This window comes from Nerophis lumbriciformis, linkage group LG12 (assembly GCF_033978685.3).
Source record: "Nerophis lumbriciformis linkage group LG12, RoL_Nlum_v2.1, whole genome shotgun sequence".
Taxonomy (NCBI): domain Eukaryota; kingdom Metazoa; phylum Chordata; class Actinopteri; order Syngnathiformes; family Syngnathidae; genus Nerophis; species Nerophis lumbriciformis.
Genome location: NC_084559.2, coordinates 31,319,291 through 31,345,509, shown reverse-complemented (window position 1 = coordinate 31,345,509; position 26,219 = coordinate 31,319,291). Strand labels below are relative to the sequence as shown.

At 40.1% G+C, this 26,219-nt stretch overlaps 1 protein-coding gene across 1 annotated transcript in view; it reads right to left on the bottom strand.

Annotated features, from left to right (window-relative positions):
- Positions 1-11,891: 11,891 nt before the first annotated feature.
- LOC133622938 (tRNA (32-2'-O)-methyltransferase regulator THADA) overlaps positions 11,892-26,219 on the bottom strand; it is a 36,504-nt gene continuing 22,176 nt past the window's right edge. Inside the window, exons 20-31 of the mRNA XM_061985795.1 lie at positions 25,306-25,410; positions 25,023-25,223; positions 24,790-24,940; positions 24,476-24,725; positions 23,886-24,122; positions 23,621-23,825; positions 19,358-19,546; positions 15,419-15,651; positions 15,189-15,347; positions 14,841-15,104; positions 14,567-14,769; positions 11,892-12,578 (exon numbers count right to left, since the gene is read on the bottom strand). Of these exons, the coding sequence (XP_061841779.1) occupies positions 12,328-12,578; positions 14,567-14,769; positions 14,841-15,104; positions 15,189-15,347; positions 15,419-15,651; positions 19,358-19,546; positions 23,621-23,825; positions 23,886-24,122; positions 24,476-24,725; positions 24,790-24,940; positions 25,023-25,223; positions 25,306-25,410 (2,448 nt within the window). The 3' untranslated portion in view covers positions 11,892-12,327. The remainder of the gene's footprint in view (positions 12,579-14,566; positions 14,770-14,840; positions 15,105-15,188; positions 15,348-15,418; positions 15,652-19,357; positions 19,547-23,620; positions 23,826-23,885; positions 24,123-24,475; positions 24,726-24,789; positions 24,941-25,022; positions 25,224-25,305; positions 25,411-26,219) is intronic.

Sequence of the window (26,219 nt, the reverse complement as noted above, 5' to 3'; positions counted from 1 at the left end):
GCAAGATTAGCGCGGCAACACAAACACAACACACCATAGATTACATTGTAATTAAGTTCCTAACAGTTAAATACAATTATTGAATTGATAAAACATATTTATGGATACAAGATATACATACATGTGGGCAATGTGGGACTTAAATTGTGTGCTTTTGCTGTTTCATTTTAGATTTTTTGTAAAAAAAAATAAAAATAAAAAAATACTAATTTTGTTGTTTTTTTTATTTTTATATTGATGCAGCAGAAGCAACAAACTCAAGTCACTCCCAAAACTTTGGAGAAAAGTAAAATAATCGATTGTATCACACCAGTATCATTCCAAATCCAATTCTACCGTTGGTTTCGGTTTTTGATTGATTGAAACTTTTATTAGTAGATTGCACAGTACAGTACATATTCCGTACAATTGACCACTAAATGGTAACACCCGAATAAGTTTTCAACTTGTTTAAGTTAGGGTGCACGTTAATCAATTCATGGTATCATTGGTATTTGGATCGATTCACCTGACCATACTTGCCAACCCTCCCGGATTTTCCGGGAGACTCCCGAAATTCAGCGCCTCTCCCGAAAACCTCCCGGGACAAATTTTCTCCCGAAAATCTCCCGAAATTCAGGCGGAGCTGGAAGCCACGCCCCTTCCAGCTCCATGCGGACCTGAGTGACGTGTCAACAGCCTGTATTCACGTCCGCTTTCCCACAATATAAACAGCATGCCTGCCCAAACACGTTATAACTGTAGAATGATCCAGGGCGAGTTCTTGGTTTCTTATGTGGGTTTATTGTTAGGCAGTTTAATTAACGTCCTCCCAGCGCGGTAACAACACACAACAACAGCAGTCATGTTTTATTCTACCGTAAAGCAGTTCGTCTGCCGTAAACAACAATGTTGTTGTAATATATTGAGTTGGAGGCAACAACCAGGCGAGGTGATGAAGTACGTCTCTTTACTGTAGACTTCAGAACAGACTCACACACTTGACGTCAGGTGCGCAACACCACGTAAATCGTTGGCCAACCAAAAAGTAACCCCAGTACGCTATAGCCAACATTCACCAGGAGATGGCAACAGACAAATATAGATCACTCTATTACATTCCTCCCCTTTTAGAAATGGAGAAGTTACTCAAAAGAAATAAACAACCCAACCAAAAAATGCAGCAGCTCAATTAAAAAACTGTACTTAAGCCACATTTTTTTTTTTAGTACTGAACTCTTAACCCTCATTTGTAAACAATAACATGCTTATTATACAAACAGTATTTGTCCACCTTTAACACAAATTTTTATACTGTCTTCAGAGATTCAGTTTTTTTGGTGGTACTCGAAACCTTTCTGGGTACCTGCGAAAGGGTGTTCAGCATGGTTAGAAAAATAGTGACAGAGAATAGAACAAGGATCGACAATTCAACCCTTAACTCAACAATGAGTAGATGAGTGTTATGTGTGTGTATATGTGTAAATAAATGAACACTGAAATTCAAGTATTTTTTTTTATTTATATATTTATATATATATATATATATATATATATATAGCTAGAATTCACTGAAAGTCAAGTATTTCTTATATATATATATATATATGAAATACTTTACTTGGTGAATTCTAGCTGTAAATATACTCCTCCCCTCTTAGCCACGCCCCCGCCCCACCCAGACCACGCCCCCCACCTCCCGAAATCGGAGGTCTCAAGGTTGGCAAGTATGCACCTGACCCTTAACACGCATGCATACACACGTTGAGGCACAGGACCTGTCAATCATACAGTACAGTATATGAGCTCTATTGAAAAATGTATGCTTCATTTCATGTAATAACTGCTGTATTAGCAACTAAAATCTCCTCATGTTCATCTCCCTTTCACTGACTCATTGCTTTCCATTTATAATCCAAGTACCGTCTTATCTGTGTCTTTCAAGTACTTGCACGTGTCCAAAGCCAGCCTTCGGTTTTCTTCCTCACAGAGCCTGTTTTTCCACTCCGCCACGAAGAAAATGAATGGCAGCTAACATGTGTTTTCCCCCTTTCTCTCTCTGCATGTGCACGGCCTACTCGTGACACGCTGTCTGTTCATCCAGGCCCCTTTTTTTTTTTTCTTTAAACAGAAGCCGGTTAGGTTTTTTAGGCTTGTGCAAACACAGCAGCATCTGTCTGCTATGCATTCAATGGGGGGAGGGGGACCTCTGCCAGGAGTGAAAGCGCAAGTTCATGAAAAGCTGGGAACACAAACCATGGAAATACAAGTCGGCCACACAATGGTGGTGCACAGTCCAATCCATTTGTTTACCCAATGGAGCTTTTTAGGTTAGAAAAAAAAGGGATAGTTTGCTTCCTTGTTTACGTGCTATATATCAAACATGACTATCTCTACACTACAACATCTGGAGCGTTAAAATCAATATTTATCTAATAACATCACAAAACATTAAAAATGTTTAACAAAAAAGGCACATACAGTGCACGCCTCTGCTAGGCCCTATCTCCCAATATTAAAGAAACCCTAAGAAAAAAATCCTGAATCCAGATGGTGATCCGGATCAGCTCCAAAGTGTAATCACTTGTTCCTTATACCAATTCTGACATTTCCTGAAATTTCATCAACATTTCCTTATAACTTTTTGGACTACGTTGCTAACTAACAAAACAGACCAACCCCAGCGAATACATTACCTCCACGTTGGGCGCATGTATTTTTTTTATACCATGAATTGATTAACGTGGACCCCGACTTAAACAAGTTGGAAAACTTATTCGGGTGTTACCATTTAGTGGTCAATTGTACGGAATATGTACTGTACTGTGCAATCTACTAATAAAAGTTTCAATCAATCCTGGTTCATCAAAAAATACATTTTGAAAATAAAAAAATGTTTTGTTCTTATGTTGCTTCCGAACAAGAAACAAGAGGGTTCACTCTTTGCAACAGTGTCAGCAGATGGCATTTTTGTTCTACAGCAAAATTAAATAAACGGAGTGAACCCTCTTGTCTGTCATCTGTTGTCACGTCTGCTTTTCCGCCATACAAACAGCGTGCCGGCCCAGTCACATAATATATGCGGCTTTTACACACACACATAAGTAAATGCAATGCATACTTGATCAACAGCCATACAGGTCACACTGAGGGTGGCCGTATAAACAACTTTAACACTGTTACAAATATGCGCCACACTGTGGACCCACACCGAACAAGAATGACAAACACATTTCGGGAGAACATCCGCACCGTAACACAACATAAACACAACAGAACAAATACCCAGAACCCCTTGCAGCACTAACTCTTCCGGGACACTACAATATACACCCCCTGCTACCACCAACCCCCCCCATCTCCTGAATTTGGAGGTCTCAAGGTTGGCAAGTATGCTCTAGTATACTCTGGACTGAAGCTGTGTGCCTTAATTGTTTTTGTAGCTGTTGTTTTGATGCATGTTTAAAAATAATAATAATAATAATGCACTTTGTGAAAGTCAAAATATAGTATTTCCCATAGTTGTAGTGGGTATCAGGATTATCTCAGGGAGAGCATGTCCCAAATTCCAAGCTGCTGTTTTGAGGCATGTTAAAAAAAAAAAATGCACTTTGTGACTTCAATAAAAAATATGGCAGTGCCATGTTGGCACTTTTTTCCATAACTGGAGTTGAAGTTGTTCTCTTATATTGGAAAACCTTGTTTTTGATTGATTGATTGAAACTTTAATTAGTAGATTGCACAGTACAGTACATATTCCGTACAATCGACCACTAAATGGTAACACCCAAATAAGTTTTTCAACTTGTTTAAGTCGGGGTCCACGTTAATCAATTAATGGTAAAGTTACATTGTTTAATGCATCCAGCGGGGCATCACAACAAAATTAGGCATAATAATGTGTTAATTCCACGACTGTATATATCGGTATCGGTTGATATCGGAATCGGTAATTAAGAGTTGGACAATATCGGAATATCGGATATCAGCAAAAAAGCCATTATCGGACATCTCTAAAAATGACTTATCAGCACCAAGATCTAATCTCTTGGTCCTTATCCCATTTTTGACATTTCCTGAAAGTGACTCATAATCAGAGAATACACTTTGAGCTAACAAACGGACAAACAAAGAAACCCCTCCCCCCTCAAAATGTACCTCCTGGCATATGTTTATAATCGATATGTAATTTGCACACCTATGTGTGTTTGTTTCGTTTGTCTGTCGCTTAAGGCCACAAGAGGGTTCATTCTTTGCGTCAGTGTCACCGGCTCGGGACTTTTGTTTTATAGCTAAATGAAATAGAGTGAACCCTCTTGTAAGTCCCCTGCTCTTGCAGGCGGGGATACACACACATACAGAAAAAGTTAATTCTTGTACAGTGAATGTAAGGTAACGCAGTAAAAAATGATTCTGATTGGCCCAAAAATCTAATCACTTGTTCCTTATCACATTTCTGACATTTCCGAAAAGTTTAATTAAAATCCGCCCATAACTTTTGAGCTAGCAAACAGACAGAGAATACACTACCTCATGGCAGAGGTAATCACCCCATCCTTGTTTGTGAATGACTGAGCATGTCATGGAAGCTGCTTTAATACCCAATCATGGCACCCACCTGTTCCCAATTAGCCTGTTCCCCTGTGGGATGTTCCAAATAAAATTGATTGATGATGAATTGATGAGCATTCCTCAACTTTCTCAGTCTTTTTTGCCACTTGTGCCAGCTTTTTTGAAACATGTTGCAGGCATCAAATTCCAAATGAGCTAATATTTGCAAAAACTAAAGTTTTCCAGTTTGAACGTTAAGTATCTTGTCTTTGCAGTCTATTCAATTGAATATAGGTTGAAAAGGATTAGCAAATCATTATATTTTGTTTTTATTTACCATTTACACAACGCGCCAACTTCACTGGTTTTGGGGTTTGTATAATAATATTATTTGAACGTTAAGTATCTTGTCTTTGCAGTCTATTCAATTGAATATAGGTTGAAAAGGATTAGCAAATCATTATATTTTGCTTTTATTTACGATTTACACAATGTGCCAACTTCACTGGTTTTGGGGTTTGTATAATAATATAATGAATAAATAATTAATAATTATTATAATTGGATATTAACAATGTGTGAAACTTTAACTCCTACCTTGTTTCCTTCCGTGACGACCTCCTTAAGGTTTTGTAATCAATCAGAAATACCAAGCAGCGAAACACCAAACATGGTTAAGTGTGGAGAGAGACTTTTGCATTTTTCCCATCACCCTTTGTAATGGATTTAAATGGGTGTAATTTGGATTTTTTGTTGTTGTGGTTGTTGTTGATTGGACATTTTTTATAATATCCACAAAGTTCAATGAGCAGGTTGTGTTATGTGTGACCACGTTTGTTGAATTTTTGTGGTGGTTGATTTTTTTCCCCCCTGCACCATGACTAGGGAAGGTTGTTTGGATTGGGTCATATAAGTAAACGTTGCGCCGTATATTCTTGCAAGTACAATTATATATTGAGTAACTGTCATTGACCACTAGATGGTGACATACCACTGGCTACTTGTATATATATATATATATATATATATATATATATATATATATATAAAAATATATATATATATATATATATACATAAACCGCTCCCGGCCATTTTCCTTATTGAACTAATTCCATCAAATGGGCCGAATTGAAGACGTAGTCTCGCGGGCCAAATTGAAGACGCTGGAGGATTGCATTTGGCCCACGGGCCGTAGTTTGGACTCCCCTGTAATAAATTGTTTGAATACAGTAAAATTAATACATTTTTATGGAAGTAAATGTAGGTCGGATGAGCTAACCATTAAATCGCCTTGCTAAAACAGATAACATGACCTAAAATAGCAACCTCAAATGTATCAAATAGCAGAATGTAAATAAATCAAATTCCCTATGGACACTTTATGAGGAAATATCCATTGATGACTGAATGGAAAACACTGCCTCATAACCCCAGATGGTAAACATGTGCTTGAATGCACACACACACCCAATAAAAGCACCTACTTGGACTTGTTCCATGTTGCCATAGTTAGTCATTGAATTAAACAAGAGGAAGGCTGCAGGAAGACAAGAGAATCACACTTAGCAGCACCAAAGTGATGGACCCTGAGATTTGCTTTACACCCAATGCATAAAAACAATTGCATAGATGAAAAACATCCGTCTGTGTGTGTGTGTGTCATTAATCACAACCCCCTCAACCAAAACTGAAGCGGCAACGTGATGATGTGAGACTCACACTGATATAGAGTGCTTGGACTGTCAACAAGCGCCCACCCTCCATCAGACCCAGTACATCATCTTCAGACGTCATGTGGTTCCAGAATGGACACTTATCTTGGAAGACAGGCCTCTAATGGAGCAATGAAAGATCAACAATATTCCCCAGCTGGGCACAGAGCAGCCAGCCTTTCCTGATGGACGGCATCACTGCACCTACTGATGCTGGGACCCGGTAAACAAACACAACAGGACAAGCGTACACGTTAGAACAGCACACAATAGCTAAAAAAAAAAAAAGGGCATCACAGCTAAATGTGTTCTTTCTTTGTTGATTAATTGCAACATTCGCTTTTAAAAATAAAAAGAGTTTCGGGAAAAATAAGGGAAATTCTAGTCTCTTTCATAGTGTAATGCCGACATTTGCAAATTTGGACCGGAAGTTGAACCACATTCACCACACTAAGCTCTCCACTATGGTACCTGGTAGGCATGGATACAGGAGTTCAGTACATTCAGTGGGAGATTCTCTCATCTCTTTAAAAATGTGTGTTTTTTTATTGTTGATTTTCATCTTTTCCACAGTCGATGAATGAAATGTTATCAATGGTGTTCCCTATTGGCAAAGATATTGATAAGAACTGGAGATGGGAATGTGAGTCTCAAGCTAGAGGAGAAAAACGTTTTACATTGTTGAAAAGACTACTATTAGCACAGTGGTACCTCAACTTAAGAGTATTTTCAGATAAGACCTATATCTTGGCTAATTGTTGTACAAACCCCGTTTCCATATGAGTTGGGAAATTGTGTTAGATGTAAATATAAACGGAATACAATGATTTGCAAATCATTTTCAACCCATATTCAGTTGAATATGCTACAAAGACAACATATTTGATGTTCAAACAGATAAACTTTTTTTTGTGTGCAAATAATCATTAACTTTAGAATTTGATGCCAGCAACACGTGACAAAGAAGTTGGGAAAGGTGGCAATAAATACTGATAAAGTTGAGGAATGCTCATCAAACACTTATTTGGAACATCCCACAGGTGAACAGACAAATTGGGAACAGGTGGGTGCCATGATTGGGTATAAAAGTAGATTCCATGAAATGCTCAGTCATTCACAAACAAGGATGGGGCGAGGGTCACCACTTTGTCAACAAATGCGTGAGCAAATTATTGAACAGTTTAAGAAAAACCTTTCTCAACCAGCTATTGCAAGAAATTTAGGGATTTCACCCTCTACGGTCCGTAATATCATCAAAAGGTTCAGAGAATCTGGTGAAATCACTGCACGTAAGCAGCTAAGCCCGTTACCTTCAATCCCTCAGGCTGTACTGCATCAACAAGCGACATCAGTGTGTAAAGGATATCACCACATGGCCTCAGGAACACTTCAGAAAACCACTGTCAGTAACTACAGTTGGTCGCTACATCTGTAAGTGCAAGTTAAAACTCTCCTATGCAAGGCGAAAACCGATTATCAACAACACCCAGAAACGTTGTCGGCTTCGCTGGGCCTGAGCTCATCTATGATGGACTGGTACAAAGTGGAAAAGTGTTGTGTGGTCTGACGAGTCCACATTTCAAATCATTTTTGGAAACTGTGGACGTCGTGTCCTCCGGACCAAAGAGGAAAAGAACCATCCGGATTGTTATAGGCGCAAAGTTGAAAAGCCAGCATCTGTGATGGTATGGGGGTGTATTAGTGCCCAAGACATGGGTAACTTACACATCTGTGAAGGCGCCATTAATGCTGAAAGGTACATACAGGTTTTGGAGCAACATATGTTGCCATCCAAGCAACGTTACCATGGACGCCCCTGCTTATTTCAGAAAGACAATGCCAAGCCACGTGTTACATCAACGTGGCTTCATAGTAAAAGAGTGCGGGTACTAGACTGGCCTGCCTGTAGTCCAGACCTGTCTCTCATTGAAAATGTGTGGCGCATTATGAAGCCTAAAATACCACAACGGAGATTGAACAACTTAAGCTGTACATCAAGCAAGAATGGGAAAGAATTCCACCTGAGAAGCTTAAAAAATGTGTCTCCTCAGTTCCCAAACGTTTACGGAGTGTTGTTAAAAGGAAAAACCATGTAACACAGTGGTGAACATGCCCTTTCCCAATTACTTTGGCACGTGTTGCAGCCATGAAATTCTAAGTTAATTATTATTTGCAAAAAAAAAAAAAAGTTTATGAGTTTGAACATCAAATATCTTGTCTTTGTAGTGCATTCAATTGAATAGGAGTTGAAAAGGATTTGCAAATCATTGTATTCTGTTTATATTTACATCTAACACAATTTCCCAACTCATACGGAAACTGAGTTTGTACTTTCAGTTACACGCAAATGTCACAGTAAGAGCAGTTCAAAACATCTGGTCTTACTAGCTAGCATTAGCTTATAGCTGGAGAGAGACATAACTTTGTTTTCCAACCATGGGAAGGAAAAAACTGAGTGTGAAAAACAATGGTGAGAAGAAGTGGGTAATATTCATTGAATTAAAGAACAAAATCATCAAAAACTTGGTGAAGCAATTTGAACATATCACTGCTAGTCTGCACCATACTAAAGCAGAATGAGTCCAACATCAACAAAGAATGTTTAAAATAATATTTATGCGGGGGACATTTATTTATGAACATATGGAAAAGGTGCTGATGGTGTGTTTGATGGAGAAACAGCTGGAAGGAGATGCAGTAGAGGTCCACTGGCCAAGGTAAATACTGTACATTATTTTTGCATGACTTCATAAAACAACTGTAGTTGTTAGTACTACATTCTTTTGTATTGTTTGTACGGAATATTAAGTATCTAAGTTTGTGTTTCTTCTTAAAAGGCATGTTACGAGTTAAAATTGTGCTGCTTGGGGGCCAAAAACTGATTAAATGTAACTGTTGATTTGAGATACAAGTAGGTGCAAAATTCTTGTGTCCAGACAAAGTTTTTTTGTGTAAGAGAGGTTTCTTACCCGCTGACAGTTTTGACTGGCACTTCAGCCTTTGTCAGAGCTGTTGTAGCGTCCTGGTGTGACGTGTCTGAAAACAGCTGACCGTGTTGAGAAATTTCTAAAAAATAAAATAAAAAATAATAATAATAATAATTCCCCGACCCGGCCATATCTGTTGTCAGCGTCCAAGGTGTGGGAACGCGTATACTGTATGTCCTCTCATTTGATTTCCATAGCCTCCTTGATCCATCTCTTGTATTTATTTGTTTGTGATGTTATCACTTTTTCCTTGTTCCAGTCCATTAGACATTTGCTCCTCCTGCAATGGTCTGTTATAGTCGATTTTTTGTTTTCTTGTTCTGCTGTTTCAATAGGTATGGCTTGACAACAGATATGGCCGCGGCGTGGAACTTTATTTTGAAAGTTTTCCCGACCTGGTCAGTTGTTTTTAGACACTTCACACTTGGAAGCTACAACGGCTCTGACGAAGGCTGAAGTGCCAGCTGAATCTGTCAGCTGGTAAGAAATCTATTTTATCTTAAAGCGAAGCGTTGGTTTTTATTTTAAGAAACCTCTTAGGGACGGTGCGGTGAGTAGAGCTGCCAGATCAGCAACTTGAGGGCCCCAGGTTTGATCCCTGCTTCTGCCTTCAAGTCACTGCCGTTGTGTCGTTGACAACACTTCAAACCCCGGCCGAGTCATACAAAAGACTATAAAAATGGGACCATTACCTCCCTGCTTGGCACTTAGCATCAAGGGTTGGAATTGGGGGTTAAATCACCCAAAATTATTCCCGGGCGCGGCCACCACTGCTGCTCACTGCTCCCCTCACCTCCCAGGGGGGTGATCAAGGGTGATGGGTCAAATGCAGAGAATAATTTCGCCACACCTAGTGTGTGTGTGACAATCATGGGTACTTAAACTTAACTTAACTTAACTTGACAATGATGTATGGCTGTGCAGTGTAAACGAACGGCAGACATTCAGTTGATAGACAAATGCGACAGCCAATCAGATCACGTTAAACTTGACTGTTATTGAATACTCACTTGTCATGTGAGTATCCAATCACAAGTTGTGATTTGCAAAAGCAGGAAGTGGCACCGCAGCCAGAAATCATTGGTACTCACTTAGCAAAACATTGATTAGGTGGCTGATATATATTTGTAAGGCCGTTTTTAAGAAGGATATTTAAAGAGAAACCAAATCTTGTGAGACGAGGTCGGCTAGTTAAGCTGTCCTGGCAGTGAAATGCCACTCAAATCAACCAACTACGAGCGGTACTACTGGCTTATAAAGCTTAGAATAGGTGCTACAAATTGTGAGTTCAAATATTTTATTTCTTTACGTTTGATATGTTTTTTTTACAAATATTTACATTTTTACAGTGCCACGTAAGATATGTTTTAATTGCTGATGCGGGTTTATTGATTTTTAAATGCGTTGTAAACTAGCCATTTTGTACACCGTCGAAATGATTCAATGCCAGTAGTGCGTAAATTGTGTTTCTGTCTAGTATTTCTCCAGCCGTGGTCATGTGGTGATATAAATTATGGTATTTTGACAAGTATTTATTAAAGTCAGACTAAGTAGGACACCCACTGGGGTTCTCACTTCTCTGTGAAGCGCTTTGAGGGTCTAGAAAAGCACCATATAAATCTAGTCCATTATTATTATTCATCATTACACAAAAAAACTTTGTCTGAACACAAGTATTTTGCACCTCTCTATTTAAAAAGACAAGATGAACGCAAGCGATTTACTTAGAGATACAAGTGTTTTAAGTAAAGAGCCAATTAAGCTCGTAAGTTGAGGTACTACTGTAGCACTACAGTGCATGCGGAAAGTATGCACAGCGCTTCAAAATTCCTCCAGACAATACCCCATAATAACTGTGAAAATATTTTAATTTTTTTAATTTGCTAATTTATTAAAACTAAAAAAAATACATATACAGTACTTAAGTATTCACATTCTTTGCCAATATTTTGTTGATGCACCTTTGGCAGCAATTACAGCCTCAAGTCTTTTTGAATACGATGCCACTAGTTTGACACACCTATCTTTGGGTAGTATTGCCCATTCCTCTGTGTAGCACCTCTCAAGCTCCATCAGGTTGAATAGGAAGCGTTGGTTTTCACCTAGGATGTCTCTGTACATTGCTGCATTCATTTTAGTCTAGTCAGGGAGGTGACCAAGAACCAGATGGTTACTCTGTCAGAGCTACAACGTTCCTCTGTGGAATGAGGAGAACCTTCCAGAAGTACAACCATCTCTGCAGCATTCCACCAATCAAGTCTGTATGGTAAAGAGGCCAAACCAAAGCCATTTCTTAGAAAAAAAGTTTGCCAAATGCACTTGAAATACTTTCACCAATAAAAACATAAATATTTGGTTTGATGAGACAAACATTGAACACTGCCGTGATTCTCAGGCATCATGTTTAGAGAAAACCAGGCCAATACCATCCCTACAGTGAAGCATGGTGGTGTGGGGAGACTAGTCAGGATAGAGGGAAAGATGAATGCAGCAATGTACAGAGACATCCAAATGAAAACGAATGCTTCTCATCCAACCTGATGGAACTTGAAAAGTGCTGCAAAGACGAATGGGCAAAACTGCCCAAAGATAGGTGTACCAACATTGTGGCATCGTATTCAAAAAGACTTGAGGCTGTAATTGCTGCCAAAGGTGCATCAACAAAGTATTGAGCAAAGGCTGTGAATACTAATGTACATGTGATCTCTTAGTTTTTAAATTTTTAATACATTTGCAACATTTAAAACAAAAAAAGTTTTTCCACATTGTCCTTTTGGGGTATTGTCTGTTGAATTTTGAGGACAAAAATGACTATATTCTATTTTGGAATAAGGCTGTGACGCGACAAAATGTGGAGAAAGTGGAGCGCTGTGGATACTTTTCGGATGCTAAATGTTTGAAGGGCAAAGGGTTGTATTTACTAGTAAAAACAACAACACAGCAGGAAGGTGTTATGAGGAACAATTTTGTTGTCCTCGTGTGCATAAAGGCCTCTTCTGTGTTACTGTGTATGTACGATGTGAAGACGGCAGTCACAGATTAAGGCTGGCTAAATACAGTAGCCTAGTGTCTGCCTGCAGCAAGAGCAGTCTTTGATTATTGAGAGTCTTTGTGTGACAGAGGCTTGTCTCCAGCCACAGCAGATGCCAGAGCAGAGCTCAAGTGGACACCTTGTTGACTTACAAGACTGCAAACTTCCTCTAAAGTTATCTGCAGGGCCAAAGGATCACAGAGGTGTCGCATATTGTGACAAGTTTTCAACAGGTGCAGGAGAAAGGCAGCTCTGGTTAATAAGCCGCACATGGTGATGTGGAATTTGGGGTCCACCAGGAGAGTCAGCCGCTCAACTAGAAAGAGAAAAAAGTATTACGGTACATTTAATGTCATCCTTAAGAATGTGCAGTTTACTCCTACAAAAATACATTGTATTCATAGCAGTATTTCCCATACATTAATTTATTTAAAAATAAATAAATAAATAATTTTTTTTTACTTTTGCCGGCCAAAAAATTGGAAATCAAAGTTGAAAAAAATGTATTTTTAGGAAAAATATATTTTGCAATACTGTACATGAAAGCAACACATCCTGCACTTTACTCAAGGTTAAACACTGTGATGCTAATTTCCATTAGCCTGTCAGTGGGCTCGCCCACCACTGTAGGTGAGCATTAAGATAGCAGCATAAGGACCAACCTTTATTTTGTATGGTTGCTTTGCTGTTTATTCAGTTTATCTAAAACTTTATAGGAGAGGTAATCATTTATGTGCTCTTCATGTGTACATTAATGTACTTTCCTTTGTGTGCTTATTAATTTTACAGTAACTTCATTGTGGAGACGGTGGAGATCGGTTAAAAAAAAACTCAAGTTGGAGGTTTTTCATTTCTAATTCAAAGGAATGTTTACATATCTGCCAAACTAAATTCCAACATTCATAGAGGGCAGCATAATATATGTAAACAAATCATGGGTGTCCAAAGTGCAACCAGTGTTACATTGTAATAAAATAGGCAGCAACAATTGTAAAATACAGCCAAAGATATGTTGACATTGGAATAACTAATAGGTAACCTGTCAGTAACATTATCACCAGACCTATGTAAGCGTCAATATATACCTTGATGTTGCAGAAAAAAGACCATATATTTTTTTAACCGATTTCCGAACTCTAAATGGGTGAATTTTGGCGAATTAAACGCCTTTCTATTATTCGCTCTCGGAGCGATGACGTCACAACATGACGTCACATCGGGAAGCAATCCGCCATTTTCTCAAACACATTACAAACACCGAGTCAAATCAGCTCTGTTATTTTCCGTTTTTTCGACTGTTTTCCGTACCTTGGAGACATCATGTGTTGTCGGAGGGTGTAACAACACGAACAGGGACGGATTCAAGTTGCACCAGTGGCCCAAAGATGCGAAAGTGGCAAGACATTGGACGTTTGGTCCGCACACTTTACCGACGAAAGCTATGCTACGACAGAGATGGCAAGAATGTGTGGATATCCTGCGACACTCAAAGCAGATGCACTTCCAACTGGACTGGACAGATCAGCTTTCAGGAAAAGAGAGCGGATGAGGGTATGTCTACAGAATATATTAATTGATGAAAACTGGGCTGTCTACACTCTCAAAGTGCATGTTGTTGCCAAATGTATTTCATATGCTGTAAGCCTAGTTCATAGTTGTTAGTTTCCTTTAATGCCAAACAAACACATACCAATCGTTGGTTAGAAGGCGATTGCCGAATTCGTTCTCGCTTTCTCCCGTGTCGCTGGCTGTCGTGTCGTTTTCGTCGGTTTCGCTTGCATACGGTTCGAACCGATATGGCTCAATAGCTTCAGTTTCTTCTTCAATTTTGTTTTCGCTACCTGCCTCCACAATACAACCATCCGTTTCAATACATGCAGTCGCTTAAGCCGCTGAAATCCGAGTCTGAATCCGAGCTAATGTCGCTATACCTTGCTGTTCTATCCGCCATGTTTGTTTGTATTGGCATCACTGTGTGACGTCACAGGAAAATGGACGGGTGTATAAAACGATGGTTAAAATCAGGCACTTTGAAGCTTTTTTTAGGGATATTGCGTGATGGGTAAAATTTTGAAAAAAACTTCGAAAAATAAAATAAGCCACTGGGAACTGATTTTTAATGGTTTTAACCCTTCTGAAATTGTGATAATGTTCCCCTTTAAATATATGTGTACTGTTTTTTTTAACCTTTTTAAGACAATATACACGTGTCAATTATGCAAATCATACAATGACGTCATATAGACACAAACAGATTACCAATCTGTGGGAAACACAGTTAAGTATCACAAAAAAGACAGCTACCTGGCGGGAGGTCTTTGCAGAGTTCAAGGTTGCCTAGCAGTTGAGCAGTGTTCTCCTCCGCCCATATCCTCAGGCTCTGTGCCAACAGCGGAGATTCGGAGTGTTTTTCCACCATACGTAGGAGGTAAGGCAACACATGCGCGGACATTACTGAAGGCTCTGCAAAAACGTTAGCATCATCTTGCTCGTAGAGGCTGCCACACCTAAGGAAGACACCATGTGATGGTTACAATCATCCAAACAGGTCTATTGTGGGTTTGCCCAAGTAGCCCACCCGGGGTTTGCAGCATCTTCCAACACTGATCTCAGGTCAGAATGAGGCACATGAGACAGCAATGCTTCCATTGCTCCAGGTGTTTCCCAGCATTCCTCCGGCAGCAGGTCCAGAAGGAGTGGCACAGTCAGGTTGACTTGCATGAGGCAGACACTCCTCTGGCCTCCTCTTTTGGTATGATGCAGTAAGGAGATAAATCTGGCTGCTTTTGTCCTCACCAGTTGGATTTGGTCCTGCAGCAAGTACAGGCCAGTGCTCAGCAACCTGCATGAGAGACATCCAACACTTTAAAGCATCGATTGCATTAAGCCACCAGTGGGGAAAACTGCTTGGAAATTCAAACAGTACTTGATGGTGATGGTTGGAGGAATGCGATTATGGCTCATTAGAGGAAGGCCAGCCACACGCAGAGCTTCAGCACAAGCTATCCTCAGAACCTCTGCAGAATTGGGGGACCGGTGAGACTCCAGAACACCACACCAGCGTTCGATCACTGAATCCTTAGGACTGTTATTTTTGTACAAAGTCAGTGAAGTAGTGCGATTTTAAAATGTGTAAAAAAAAAAGTGATGTCTGACCAATTGGAAAGCAGGAGACTTGCACCGTGCAGAGCTTGGGACAAAAAATCAGAACCACCTCTCTGATCCTCTAGGTCCTTCAACAACAAATCTACACACTCCAAGAGAACTGACTGGTCAAGAGAGGCTGGAAAAGGAGGAGAATCACCTCCGGTCATCACTGCTACTAATGCTGCAAGGTGGGCCCGGCGGTACTCCTCTGTGGGGGTCAACAAGGCTTCCCTGAGATTGGACTGCAGAGAAAAGAAAAGGGAAAACTATTACTCTAACCATTGTACATGAATACATTAGTATTAAATCAATACATACTGCAACAAAAAACATCCTCACTCTCAAAAGAAAAAAATTCCATATATGATTTTTGAGTGAGTGATTTTTTTAACAATTAATTTCAAATTTTATATACCCCGTGATATTTCCTGGAACGCATGCCAATATTCAGGTCAAAGAAAGCACAATTATTTTAAAAAGTTATTTTTTTCTCTAGTGTAATAGCAATATGTTTTATTCAGCCTTCTGTCTTTTGATAAAATCTGTAAATTGTATAACACTTAAAAACAAACCAAATGTGTCAAATAAAACATTAAGCAAAGCAGCCACTAAATCCAATGTACAATAGGATACAAAATAAGCCTCAAGCTGATGCTTGTTATCTTACTTGCTGAGAAATATTTTTTAAACCAAAAACACCACAGCAGTTTTTAATCTATTTGCCCACTCGGTCAGAACATTATCTTAGCACACATAGGGCCTGATCTACTAAAGGTTTGCGTGTATTAAACATGTGCTAGGTTGGTAGCTGATCTACTAAGCTTGTAGGCGCAGGATTGAGTCTCTTAAAAAAGCAAAAAAGGAACGGCTTACATTTAGTGTCTGTCTTAATGAATATGCAGAATATGTATGTATAATTTTAAGAACATCAACAATAGGAAGAAGAGATGCACATATATATTAGCACACGCAATGTGATTTATCAAGATGAAAACTGTTCTGCGGATGCGGTTTAGCTTTTGTGTTTAGCCTGTCTGGAATGGCACAGTTAGCGCACGAATGGCGAATTTGGAGAAAAATGAACATCAAAACCATGTCCTTGAGCATTTTTTTAACAGTGTTTTCATATATTCTATATAACATGTAACAACAGAAATTCAGCCTTTTTGGAGTCCCTCGAGAGAGTACTGGAGAGTGCTCCCTCAGGTACTGGGGGACTTCAATGCTCACGTTGGCAACGACATTAAGACCTGAAGAGGCGTGATTGAGAGAACAGTCACCCTGATCTGAACCAGAGTGGTGTTTTATTTTTAGACTTTTTTGCTTGTCACAAATTGTCCGTAACAAACATCATGTTCAAACATAAGGGTGTCCTTATGTGCACTTGGCACCAGGACACCGTAGGCCGCAGTTCGATGATCGACTTTGTGGTTGTATTACGGGATTTGCGGTTTCATGTTTTGTACATTCGGGTGAAGAGAGGGGCGTAGCTTTCAACGGTGGGGGAGGATGCCAGACAGACCTGGCACGCCCATACGCATAGTAAGGATCTGCTGGGAACGTCTGGCAGAGTCTCCCGTCAGAGTTTCAATTCCCACCTCTGGAAGAACTTCAAACATGTTACAAGGGAGGCGCTAATCATTGAATCAGACTGGACCATGTTCCATGACTCTATTGTCGAGGCAGCCAATCGGAGCTGTGTCGAACCTGCTGGTGAACACCAGCGGTGAGGGATGCCGTCAAGCTGAAGAAGTGCTATCGGGTCGTTTTGACGCATGGAGGCAGCGGACAAGCACAGACAGGCCAAGCGCTGTGCGTCGCCCGGAGTTTCCTTAAGGCTCTGGTTGCTGTGGGGCTGTCGTGGTTGACATGAACCTGTAACATTGCGTGGACATCAGGGGTGGTGCCTCTGGATTGGCAGATTGGGGTGGTGGTTCCTTTAATTAAAAAGGGGAACCGGAGGGTGTGTTCCAACTATTGTGGAATCACACTCCTAAGCCTTCCCGGTAAAGTCGTTTCAGGTGTACTGGAGAGGAGGCTACGCCAGATAGTTGAACCTCAGATTCAGGAGGAACAGTGTGGTTTTCGTCCTGGTCGTGGAACTGGGGACCAACTCTATACTCTCGGCAGTGTTCTTGAGGGTGCATGGTAGTTTGCCCAACCAGTCTACATGTGCTTTGTAGACTTGGAAAAGGCATTCCACCGTGTCCCTCGGGGAAGACCTGTGGAGAGTGCTCAGAGAGTATGGAGTATCGGACCACCTGATTGTGGCGGTCCGCTCCATGTATGATCATTGTCAGAGTTTGGTCCGCATTGCGGGCAGTAAGTTGGACCCGTTTTCAGTAGGTTGACTCCGCCAGGGTTACCCTTTTGTCACAGATTCTGTTTACAACCTTAATGGACAGAATTCTAGCATAGTGAGGACGTTAAGGGGATCCGGTTTGGTGGCTGCAGGATTAGGCCTCTGCTTTTTGTGGATAATATGGTCCTGCTGGCTTTATCTAGCCAGGATCTTCAGCTCTCACTGGATTGGTTCGCAGCTGAGTGTAAAGCGACGGGAATGAAAATCAGCAATTCCAAGTCCGAGTCCATAGTTCTTGCCCGGAAAAGGGTGAAGTGTCATTTCCGGGTTGGGAAGGAGATTTTTCCCCAAATGGAGGAATTCAAGTATCTTGGGTTCTTGTTCACGAGTGAGGGAAGAGTGGATAGTGAGATCAACAGGCAGATCGGCGCAGCATCAGCAGTAATGCGGAACCTGCATCGGTCCGTCGTTGTGGTGAAAAAGGAGCTAAGCCAGAAGGCTAAGCTCTCAATTTGTAGGCTTATCATCGCCTACAGCTGCCAGCACTAAAAGATGAGCCTGTTTTGATGCTAAGATAAATGTTATGTTGTATTTTATTTTTTATCATATTTTATATGTACTGCGTGCTTTTTTTATTTTTCTCTCTTTCTTTTCTTTTTCTTTTAAATTACAATTGTACTGCCTTTTTTACATCATGGCCAGGGAACTACAGATGAAAACTAGCTTTCTGGCTAATTCGGGCTTTTTTAACCATGTGTAGTCATGTGTTTTATGAAATTGCATTGTCCCCTTTTTAAAAACAATAATAATAATAATAATAATTTACTGGTCTACCTATGTCCCTATCCTCACCTATGGTCATGAGCTTTGGGTTATAACTGAAAGGACAAGATCACGGGTACAAGCGGCCGAAATGAGTTTCCTCCAACGGGTGGCGGGGCTCTCCCTTAGAGATAGGGTGAGAAGCTCTGTCATTCGGGAAGAGCTCGGAGTAAGGCCGCTGATCCTTCACATTGAGAAGAGCCAGATGAGGTGGTTTGGGCATTTGGACAGAATGCCCCCGAGCACCTCCCTGGGGAGGTGTTTAGTGCGCGTCAGACCAGTAAGAGACCACAGGGAAGACCCAGGACACGGTGGAGAAACTATGTCTCCCAGCTGGCCTGGATTCCCAGAGAAGAGCTGGACAAAAAAGCTGGAGAGAGGGAAGTCTATGCTTTTCAGCTTAGGCTGCTGCCCCTGTGATCCGACTTCAGATAAGGGGAGGAAGGTGGATTGCAAAACAGCACATGTTGAAGCATGATAACATAAATCTGGAGGGAAATTAGTCTCTCTTTGGTGACAGCCCTTATAGTACATGTAAAAACTCATTTAAATAGGGCAGTCTGCACTACTTTTGCATTTTGTATCCATTATACATGCAGTCTTAGTAATCACTTGCAAAACGCCCACTAAAAGTACACACAATTTTATAGTTGGGACACGCTTTTTAGCACATCATTTAGATCTTGGTAGATTAGGCCCATAATGTGCAGACAGTTAGACTAATCTTTAAGATTAGAATGTTTCATATGGTAAAAGCAAAAACTAAATATATTTTGATCTTTGTTATAAAACAGGTTTTTCAAATTTGCCAGCCCGTAACTCACCTGCAACACATTCTGTATCAACTCTTTCAAGTGGATAACCAGCGAAGTCTGGGTGTCTGCCAACCACCTGACCAGCGACACTTTTAGATCACAGCTCGCTGCTGTAAAAGTTTCCCAGATATTACATGCCCACTTGTGGTCTGCACATAGAAACTGGATGGCTTGCTGATGAAAGGAAGACAACCCAATCTGAAAAAAAATAATAATAATAGTCAGACTGTCCTGTATCACAGGAATAGAAAAAGTTTAAATTGCTTATAAATAGGGCTGGGCGATTATATGATCGTGACCGTTGATCGCGATTAATTTGAGTTCGATCACTGTGGTCAGCTGTTAGCATATTTCCTTGATCAAACATGTTCAGTTCAGTTTAAATTTATTTCGAACATGCATACAATACAATGTAATGCATCACATATTTCCAGTTGTTTCATTACAGCACATCCAAAAAGGAGTAGGAAGAAGCTGAGCTTATTTAATCCTATGCCTTTTCATACCATATACATTTTTCCCCATTTACTTGTTCTCTGTAACAGAACAGTGAATAAATAAATAATTCATAAACAATATACCATAGTAAGTAAACAAATATTAAATATATAAATAATCTTTATCTAAAAAAAAAAAAAGGGTTCAAGTTATTCATCATAATTTTTGTTCTGTGTACTTTGTGAACACTTGTAGTTTAAACAGTCTCTTAAACTGAATCATATTGGTGCTTTGTTTGATTTCTTTGGTTAATCCATTCCATAATCTCATTTCACATACAGATATGCTAAAGGTTTTAAGTGTTGTATGAGCATACAAAAGACGTGGAAATGTCTGTTTGAAGTTAACCGCAGTAGTAAACAGTAGGGAAGCAACGATGCTCGGTATAATCCTCCACGGAACAATCCACCTTTACTGACTGTGGTCCTGTGTGTGCCTGTACGTTTGCGTGTGTTTGTGTGAAAGTGTGTCCGTGAGCGCGACCTCCCGTTCTACCGTCACAACGTAATTAATGTTCAACCTGCTATGTGCCTCTTCCTACACAGCTGGAAGTGCAACCCAGAAGAACAAAATAAAGAAATATGACTAACACTAGCTAGAAGTTGAAACACAACATTTAAAAGGAGCAGTGACTTTAGTTTCACTATCTGCTGCAGCTCCCTAGTAATCCTGCCCTGAATGCAAACTTGCAAGCACTCACAAAACGTCTATGTGACTGTGTTGGTCTTGACTGGAAGAATCAACACACCCACTAATTTAATCAGAAAAGAAATTTTCATATCTAAATATTTTTGAATCAGACTTTTTGCTTATGTGTCTGCAAAGATTCCACTCCTCTAATATAACATGTACTAAAACAACTTTGTATTATTTTTGTTTTGTCTGTGGATTAAAAAAGTGTTCCTGAAATAATCATTGGACTTGTTTTATGTGTTGGTATTTTGCAGTACCTCAAATTCAAATTGCGCTTTAATGTAATTTCATTCAATATAATATAGAGTATTTGAGTAATATTTTAAAAACTCCACAATCTGGGTCCCCGCTTGCCATTTGCCAAAGGACTGGTGAGAAGCACCGATGTATACAAGTAATTAAAGAATACAAATATTAATTTACCACTTGAAAGTGATGTTAAGTAAATGTTAACTTGAAATAAAAGTCTTATAGTATTCACTACACCGATGATACTTTGTTTACTGCAGAAGGTTTGTGAGGACAAGCAAAAAACAAAATAACTGAGAAGAAAAAAAGTTGATCTCTTTAGCCCCACAAAACGTACCAAAAAAAACCCAAAACCGTGGCCCTAAAACCAGGCACAGACTGTAGCGTGGGTTACCTGCACCGTTATACCTGTAGTAAACACAATTATATGTGAACAAAATAACAGCAGTCAGCATATATTACCACTATCAATCATGGTGGAAATGTCTGTTACAAGATACTGCAGTAGTAAACAGTAGGGATGCGGTTCCCGCTATAATCCTGCACGGGACAATCCGCTTTAATAAAAAGAAAATATGGTGATATTTATCAAGATCGGATAATATGAAAAAATTAATTGTGATCATTCTTTTTCGCCATATCGCCCAGCACTACTTATAAATAACTACATATTCCTCGGAAAGGGCCGTCGACCTTGTTTTAATAGTGGGCTACTGTACATCACATCATCTTCAACAACGGATATATTAAGAGGGCTGTCTACATACCCAAGGATTCCACCCACCCTGTACTGCCTTTCTGTAATCCCCTCTCCTCCGGCAGGAAGCTGCGGAGCATTATGAGTAGGACCACCAGAGTGAGGACCAGCTTCTTTCCGGAAGCTGTTAGACTGCTGAACTCCGATGGCGATCCGTAGCAATGCAAGCTATTTTGTCTGAACTTTAGACTCTAAAGACTACTCTTCGTCAGAAGGGACACAGTTTGACAGTAACCTTTCCATCGGAAAATAAAAGAGGTCAGTTGATGGGCCGTTTATTCTATTCAATGCCTACCCCTAAGTGCCAAAACTGCGCAAAATAAGGATCACGCGCGCAGGCAGAGTGTGGGTATTTTTGGCACTGTTTTGACGCCATACGCATGCCCCAAATATGCTGAACTGGGCTTTTGCATACCAAACCAATTGTTTTGGTTTTGCTGTCATTGTTTTTACATTCTATTTTCACCACAATATCAATCTATTATATTCTATATTTGTGTAGCTATAATGTATTTATTCATATTAAACTATGCTATATATAACCTACGATATTTAAAACCTACTCTATTTATAGACCATTCTATTTAAATTATCATGTACAGGTGCCTTGTTTATCGCTGATAATTGGTTACGGACATGACCGTGACAAGGTAAACGAATTTCCAGGAAGTAAGAATCATTAATTAATGATTAATTAATTTAGAACCAAAAAACTTTAGAATATGCTTGAAAAAATATCAAAACAAAATATGCGATGTGTTGAAGTGGCGATATTTGAAACACGATGTGGCGAGGGACTGTAATCTATGTAAAATCTATTCCTATTAACCTATGGCACCTATAACGTACTCTAATAACCTATGATATTTATAACCCACCGTTTGTTCTGGGCTATAGAGGGCACCAGTACTTAAGCCGCACACACCAAATTTTAGAAGAAAACATTTTTTTTTTGTACATATTCTAGCCACACCGGACTATAAACCGCAGATATTTACTGGTACGAAAGATTTTGTAAATATTTATTTCCATACCATAATTGTTTCCAAATGGTGCCTATAACATGGCAGTAAAACGGCTGATAAAAAAAAAAACAGAAGTCATTGTCATGGACCCACAAGCTGCAGAGGCTAGCTCTCCAATTAGCTAAACCGACTCAGTAACTGCACGGTGACGTTTTGGTGAATTACAAAACTGAAACAATCCAAAAATAATGACAATGTAAGTTAGTAATACAAACACAGACACTTGTAAACGGGTTAGCATATTCGCTAATGCTAACGACGCTAGCTTGATTACGTTAAAATAATACGTACCAATATGCATGGAAAATCTCCTACAGACATCGCACGTGGGACGGTTTAGTAAGTATGAATTGTTTTACTTGTATTGTAAAAGTTACAAACGTTGCTTGAAGTGATGAATGAATAATCTTTACGAGCAGTAACGCTGTGGACGGTTGTACTTCTTGTTCTAGGCAAGAAACAGGACATACATTTTCAACCAGCAGCACCTGCAATGAGCAAACTTGTTCAAAGGATGGCGCCATAGCACAAACAATAACACACTTTTTCAGTGTGTCTGTCGGTGTAATATAAAAACTATTTGTTGAATACAAAACATAATCGTCGTTAGTGAAGAAAAATTTATAAATTAGCCGCACAATTTTATAAGCCCCAGGATTCAAAGCATTAGAAAAAAGTAGCGGCTTATAATCCAGAAAATACGTTACTTTATTTATATCCTATATTATTACAATTATTATGTACATACTGTCGTTCTTTTGGTATTCATTGGGTTAAATCTGGGACCTTGGGTACTAAATTCCGCACCAATTTATGTGTGCTGGAATGACAATAAATTTCCATGAATTTATTATGGTTGCGCTCAGACGGCTGCCTGCAGCTTGGAGACAATATACATGTGTAATAGCCTCATGATATCATTTTCTTTTTGGTCACTGGCAAGCATTGCTTGACTTAGCTCTCAATCAATGGGGAATTGTGGTCGCTGGCTACGACCTAATTTACATAAACCTGTTGGTACAGCAGTTGTATACAATATGTATCACACACCTGAAGTCCCTGTTGAGTTCTTCCAAGGTCAAGAACGAGAATGTCGAAGAGCTTTGACAAGAAAGTCTCACAGCAACCTTTTCTTATCAACTCGACCACCGCGACATATGCAGCTCTCACCAGAGGGCAGCGCTGATCGTTGGTGGCGAGCCACACTGATGCCTCGACAGCACTCACCACTGCGTGGAACTCTGCTGCACATACGCTGTGAACACAGACACGTCAGGATACGGTAAATGAATGATGCTTTCTCTAATTGTCTCACCAGTCTATACTGAGAGCTCGGTCCAGCAGAGCTTTAATGTGCAGCAGCTGTCCGTGGAGCAAGTTGTGACAGCAATGCTCTGGTGTACGGGGCAACTGGGCCGTCAGCTTGATGAGGATGTTCATGTACTCTGAGGGGGGAGTCATAGCGACCAGCGCCTTTGAGGCCATCACTCTTACACTGTAAACGGGACTGGCAGACAGCTGGAGTAGAGGAGGTAGGAAGTCTGCCAATGTTCTGGTGGGATTAAAAAAAAATCAGGCACACACAATCATACTTTTAAGACAGTGATTCTCAAACTGTGGTACGCGTACCACTAGTGGTATGCCAAAGAATCACTTAAATATTTAAACACCGTGTTACTGTTCAAACTGTGTGTAATGTTACAGTGACTCAAATATTAAATATACTTGTTCAATAAAACCTCTGCCTTGTTTTTAATGAATACTTAGGCCTACTAATCTACTGTATGGTAGGTCATTATGGTGGTACTTGGAGAGCCAAGTGTTTTCTGAGGTGGTATTTGCAGAATTTTTTTTTGAGAACCACTGCTTTGAGATACAAAAAAAACAAAATGATTATTGTCTTACTCTGCTGAATCCTGGACTCCAGGCTGGAGTTGGGATAAGAGAGTAAGGATTGGATAGAGCGCGGGGTGCAGGCGAAGCCTGGCTTCGTCGGGTGGACATTGAAGGTCACTAGCTGCCCCTTTAAGCTCCTCAAGAAGAAAGGGTTGCAGAGAAGAGTAGTGGTGGAAGAAGGCATCGGTGGACATACCATGTTTAGTTCCACCCTCATCACCGCTGGGCCTCTGACCAAGCATCCTTGAGCAGAGAGAACCTGGCGAACAATTTCAACATGAGCAGCCTAACTTTCACTTATGCAGAAAAAAATTGTGTCGTACTGTAAAGCTGCAGTGCTGCATTCCTCATGGCCCAGCAGGGTGAACTGAGCAGTTTGAGAGACAAAATGGCAACAGTTGGGGCAAACTGGAGGATGGCAACACCCAGGCCAGATCCACGTACTAGGGCCTGCAAGGTGTGAACCGCACACACCTGTGACGGGAAACACAACTAGGTGTTAGAATTTGTCTTCCAAGTCGTTACTTTTATCCTTGTTGCGGTTCTGTTTATGCACCTGTGGGAGGTCCAGCGTCTGGTCCCAGTTCCCAGGAAGGGGAGTTCTGGCTGTATCCAATAAGGTTTGCATGCTGTGCGCCAAGAGTGGCCGTGTTTTACTAGCCTCCTCTGCAGACAAAACGCACAGGATGAGCATAGGCAACCCTGCGGCTCGTCGGGTTACAGACGTTACACTAGGAGATTGAACCACTTGTAATCCCTGAGGAGATCAGACAGAAACATTCAACATATGTCAGCCAGTATCTTCTGCAGCATACAAGTGAGGATGTAGCGGAGCTCACTTGTTGGAGCATTAAAGCTGGTATATATCTGAGCTCAGGATCAGTGCTGCTGAGAAGAGAGGAACAGAACCTGGTGAAGCCCACAGCGCATCCCTCTACTGCCCCCTGGTGGACAGAATGGAAATTTAGTGTAAGCATGTCAAGCCAAAATTGAGTCCAAATGTTTGTCTAGACATTTTTATATTTTGTCCAGCTTCACACTGCATTGTCCAAAATTCTATTTAATTTGTTTTAGTTTGTTCCTTCAGACACTACATATTTTTGTCCCGATAAGAAATTGGTCCACAGGTGAATTTTCTGTTTCCTAAAATAAATAACTTATTGTTCGGGGTTAGAGCACATTTACATGTGCAGCTGGGATATGCTCCAGCACCCCCCGCGACCCCAAAAAGGGACAAGCGGTAGAAAATGGATGGAAAATATTGAACATATTACATATTGTTATGAAAGTGTCTGTTACTACATTATATACTGTATAGACTTGCAGTGTGTATACAAAACGTTGATGGAGTTTCAAAGTTGTTTGAGGCTTTAAAGGCCACAATGGTGACTCCCATTACGCCAATCTTTCAAGCGTTTTTTATCATCTTTAAAACCCTAAAAAAAAAAAAGACGTGTGGTTTTGTTTCTCATAATGATTGTGAACGATTCTTTACGGCTGTTTTAAATTCCAACAAAAGTGCAATTCCTCTTTAAGAATCATTCTCAAGTATTGATATCTCTGGAGAGCCAGCCAGGAGCAGGCATATAGCTGAGCTAACTACTAAGTTAGCTTTAAAAACACCAAGAAACAAGTGCTGAGTAAACTTCAAGAAGACGAGATGGGACTTTGTTACAGCAGAAAGTAAACAGTTATTAACACACAATTAACAAGTAATATATTAACAATTTAGAGAGAAGATAATATAACAACT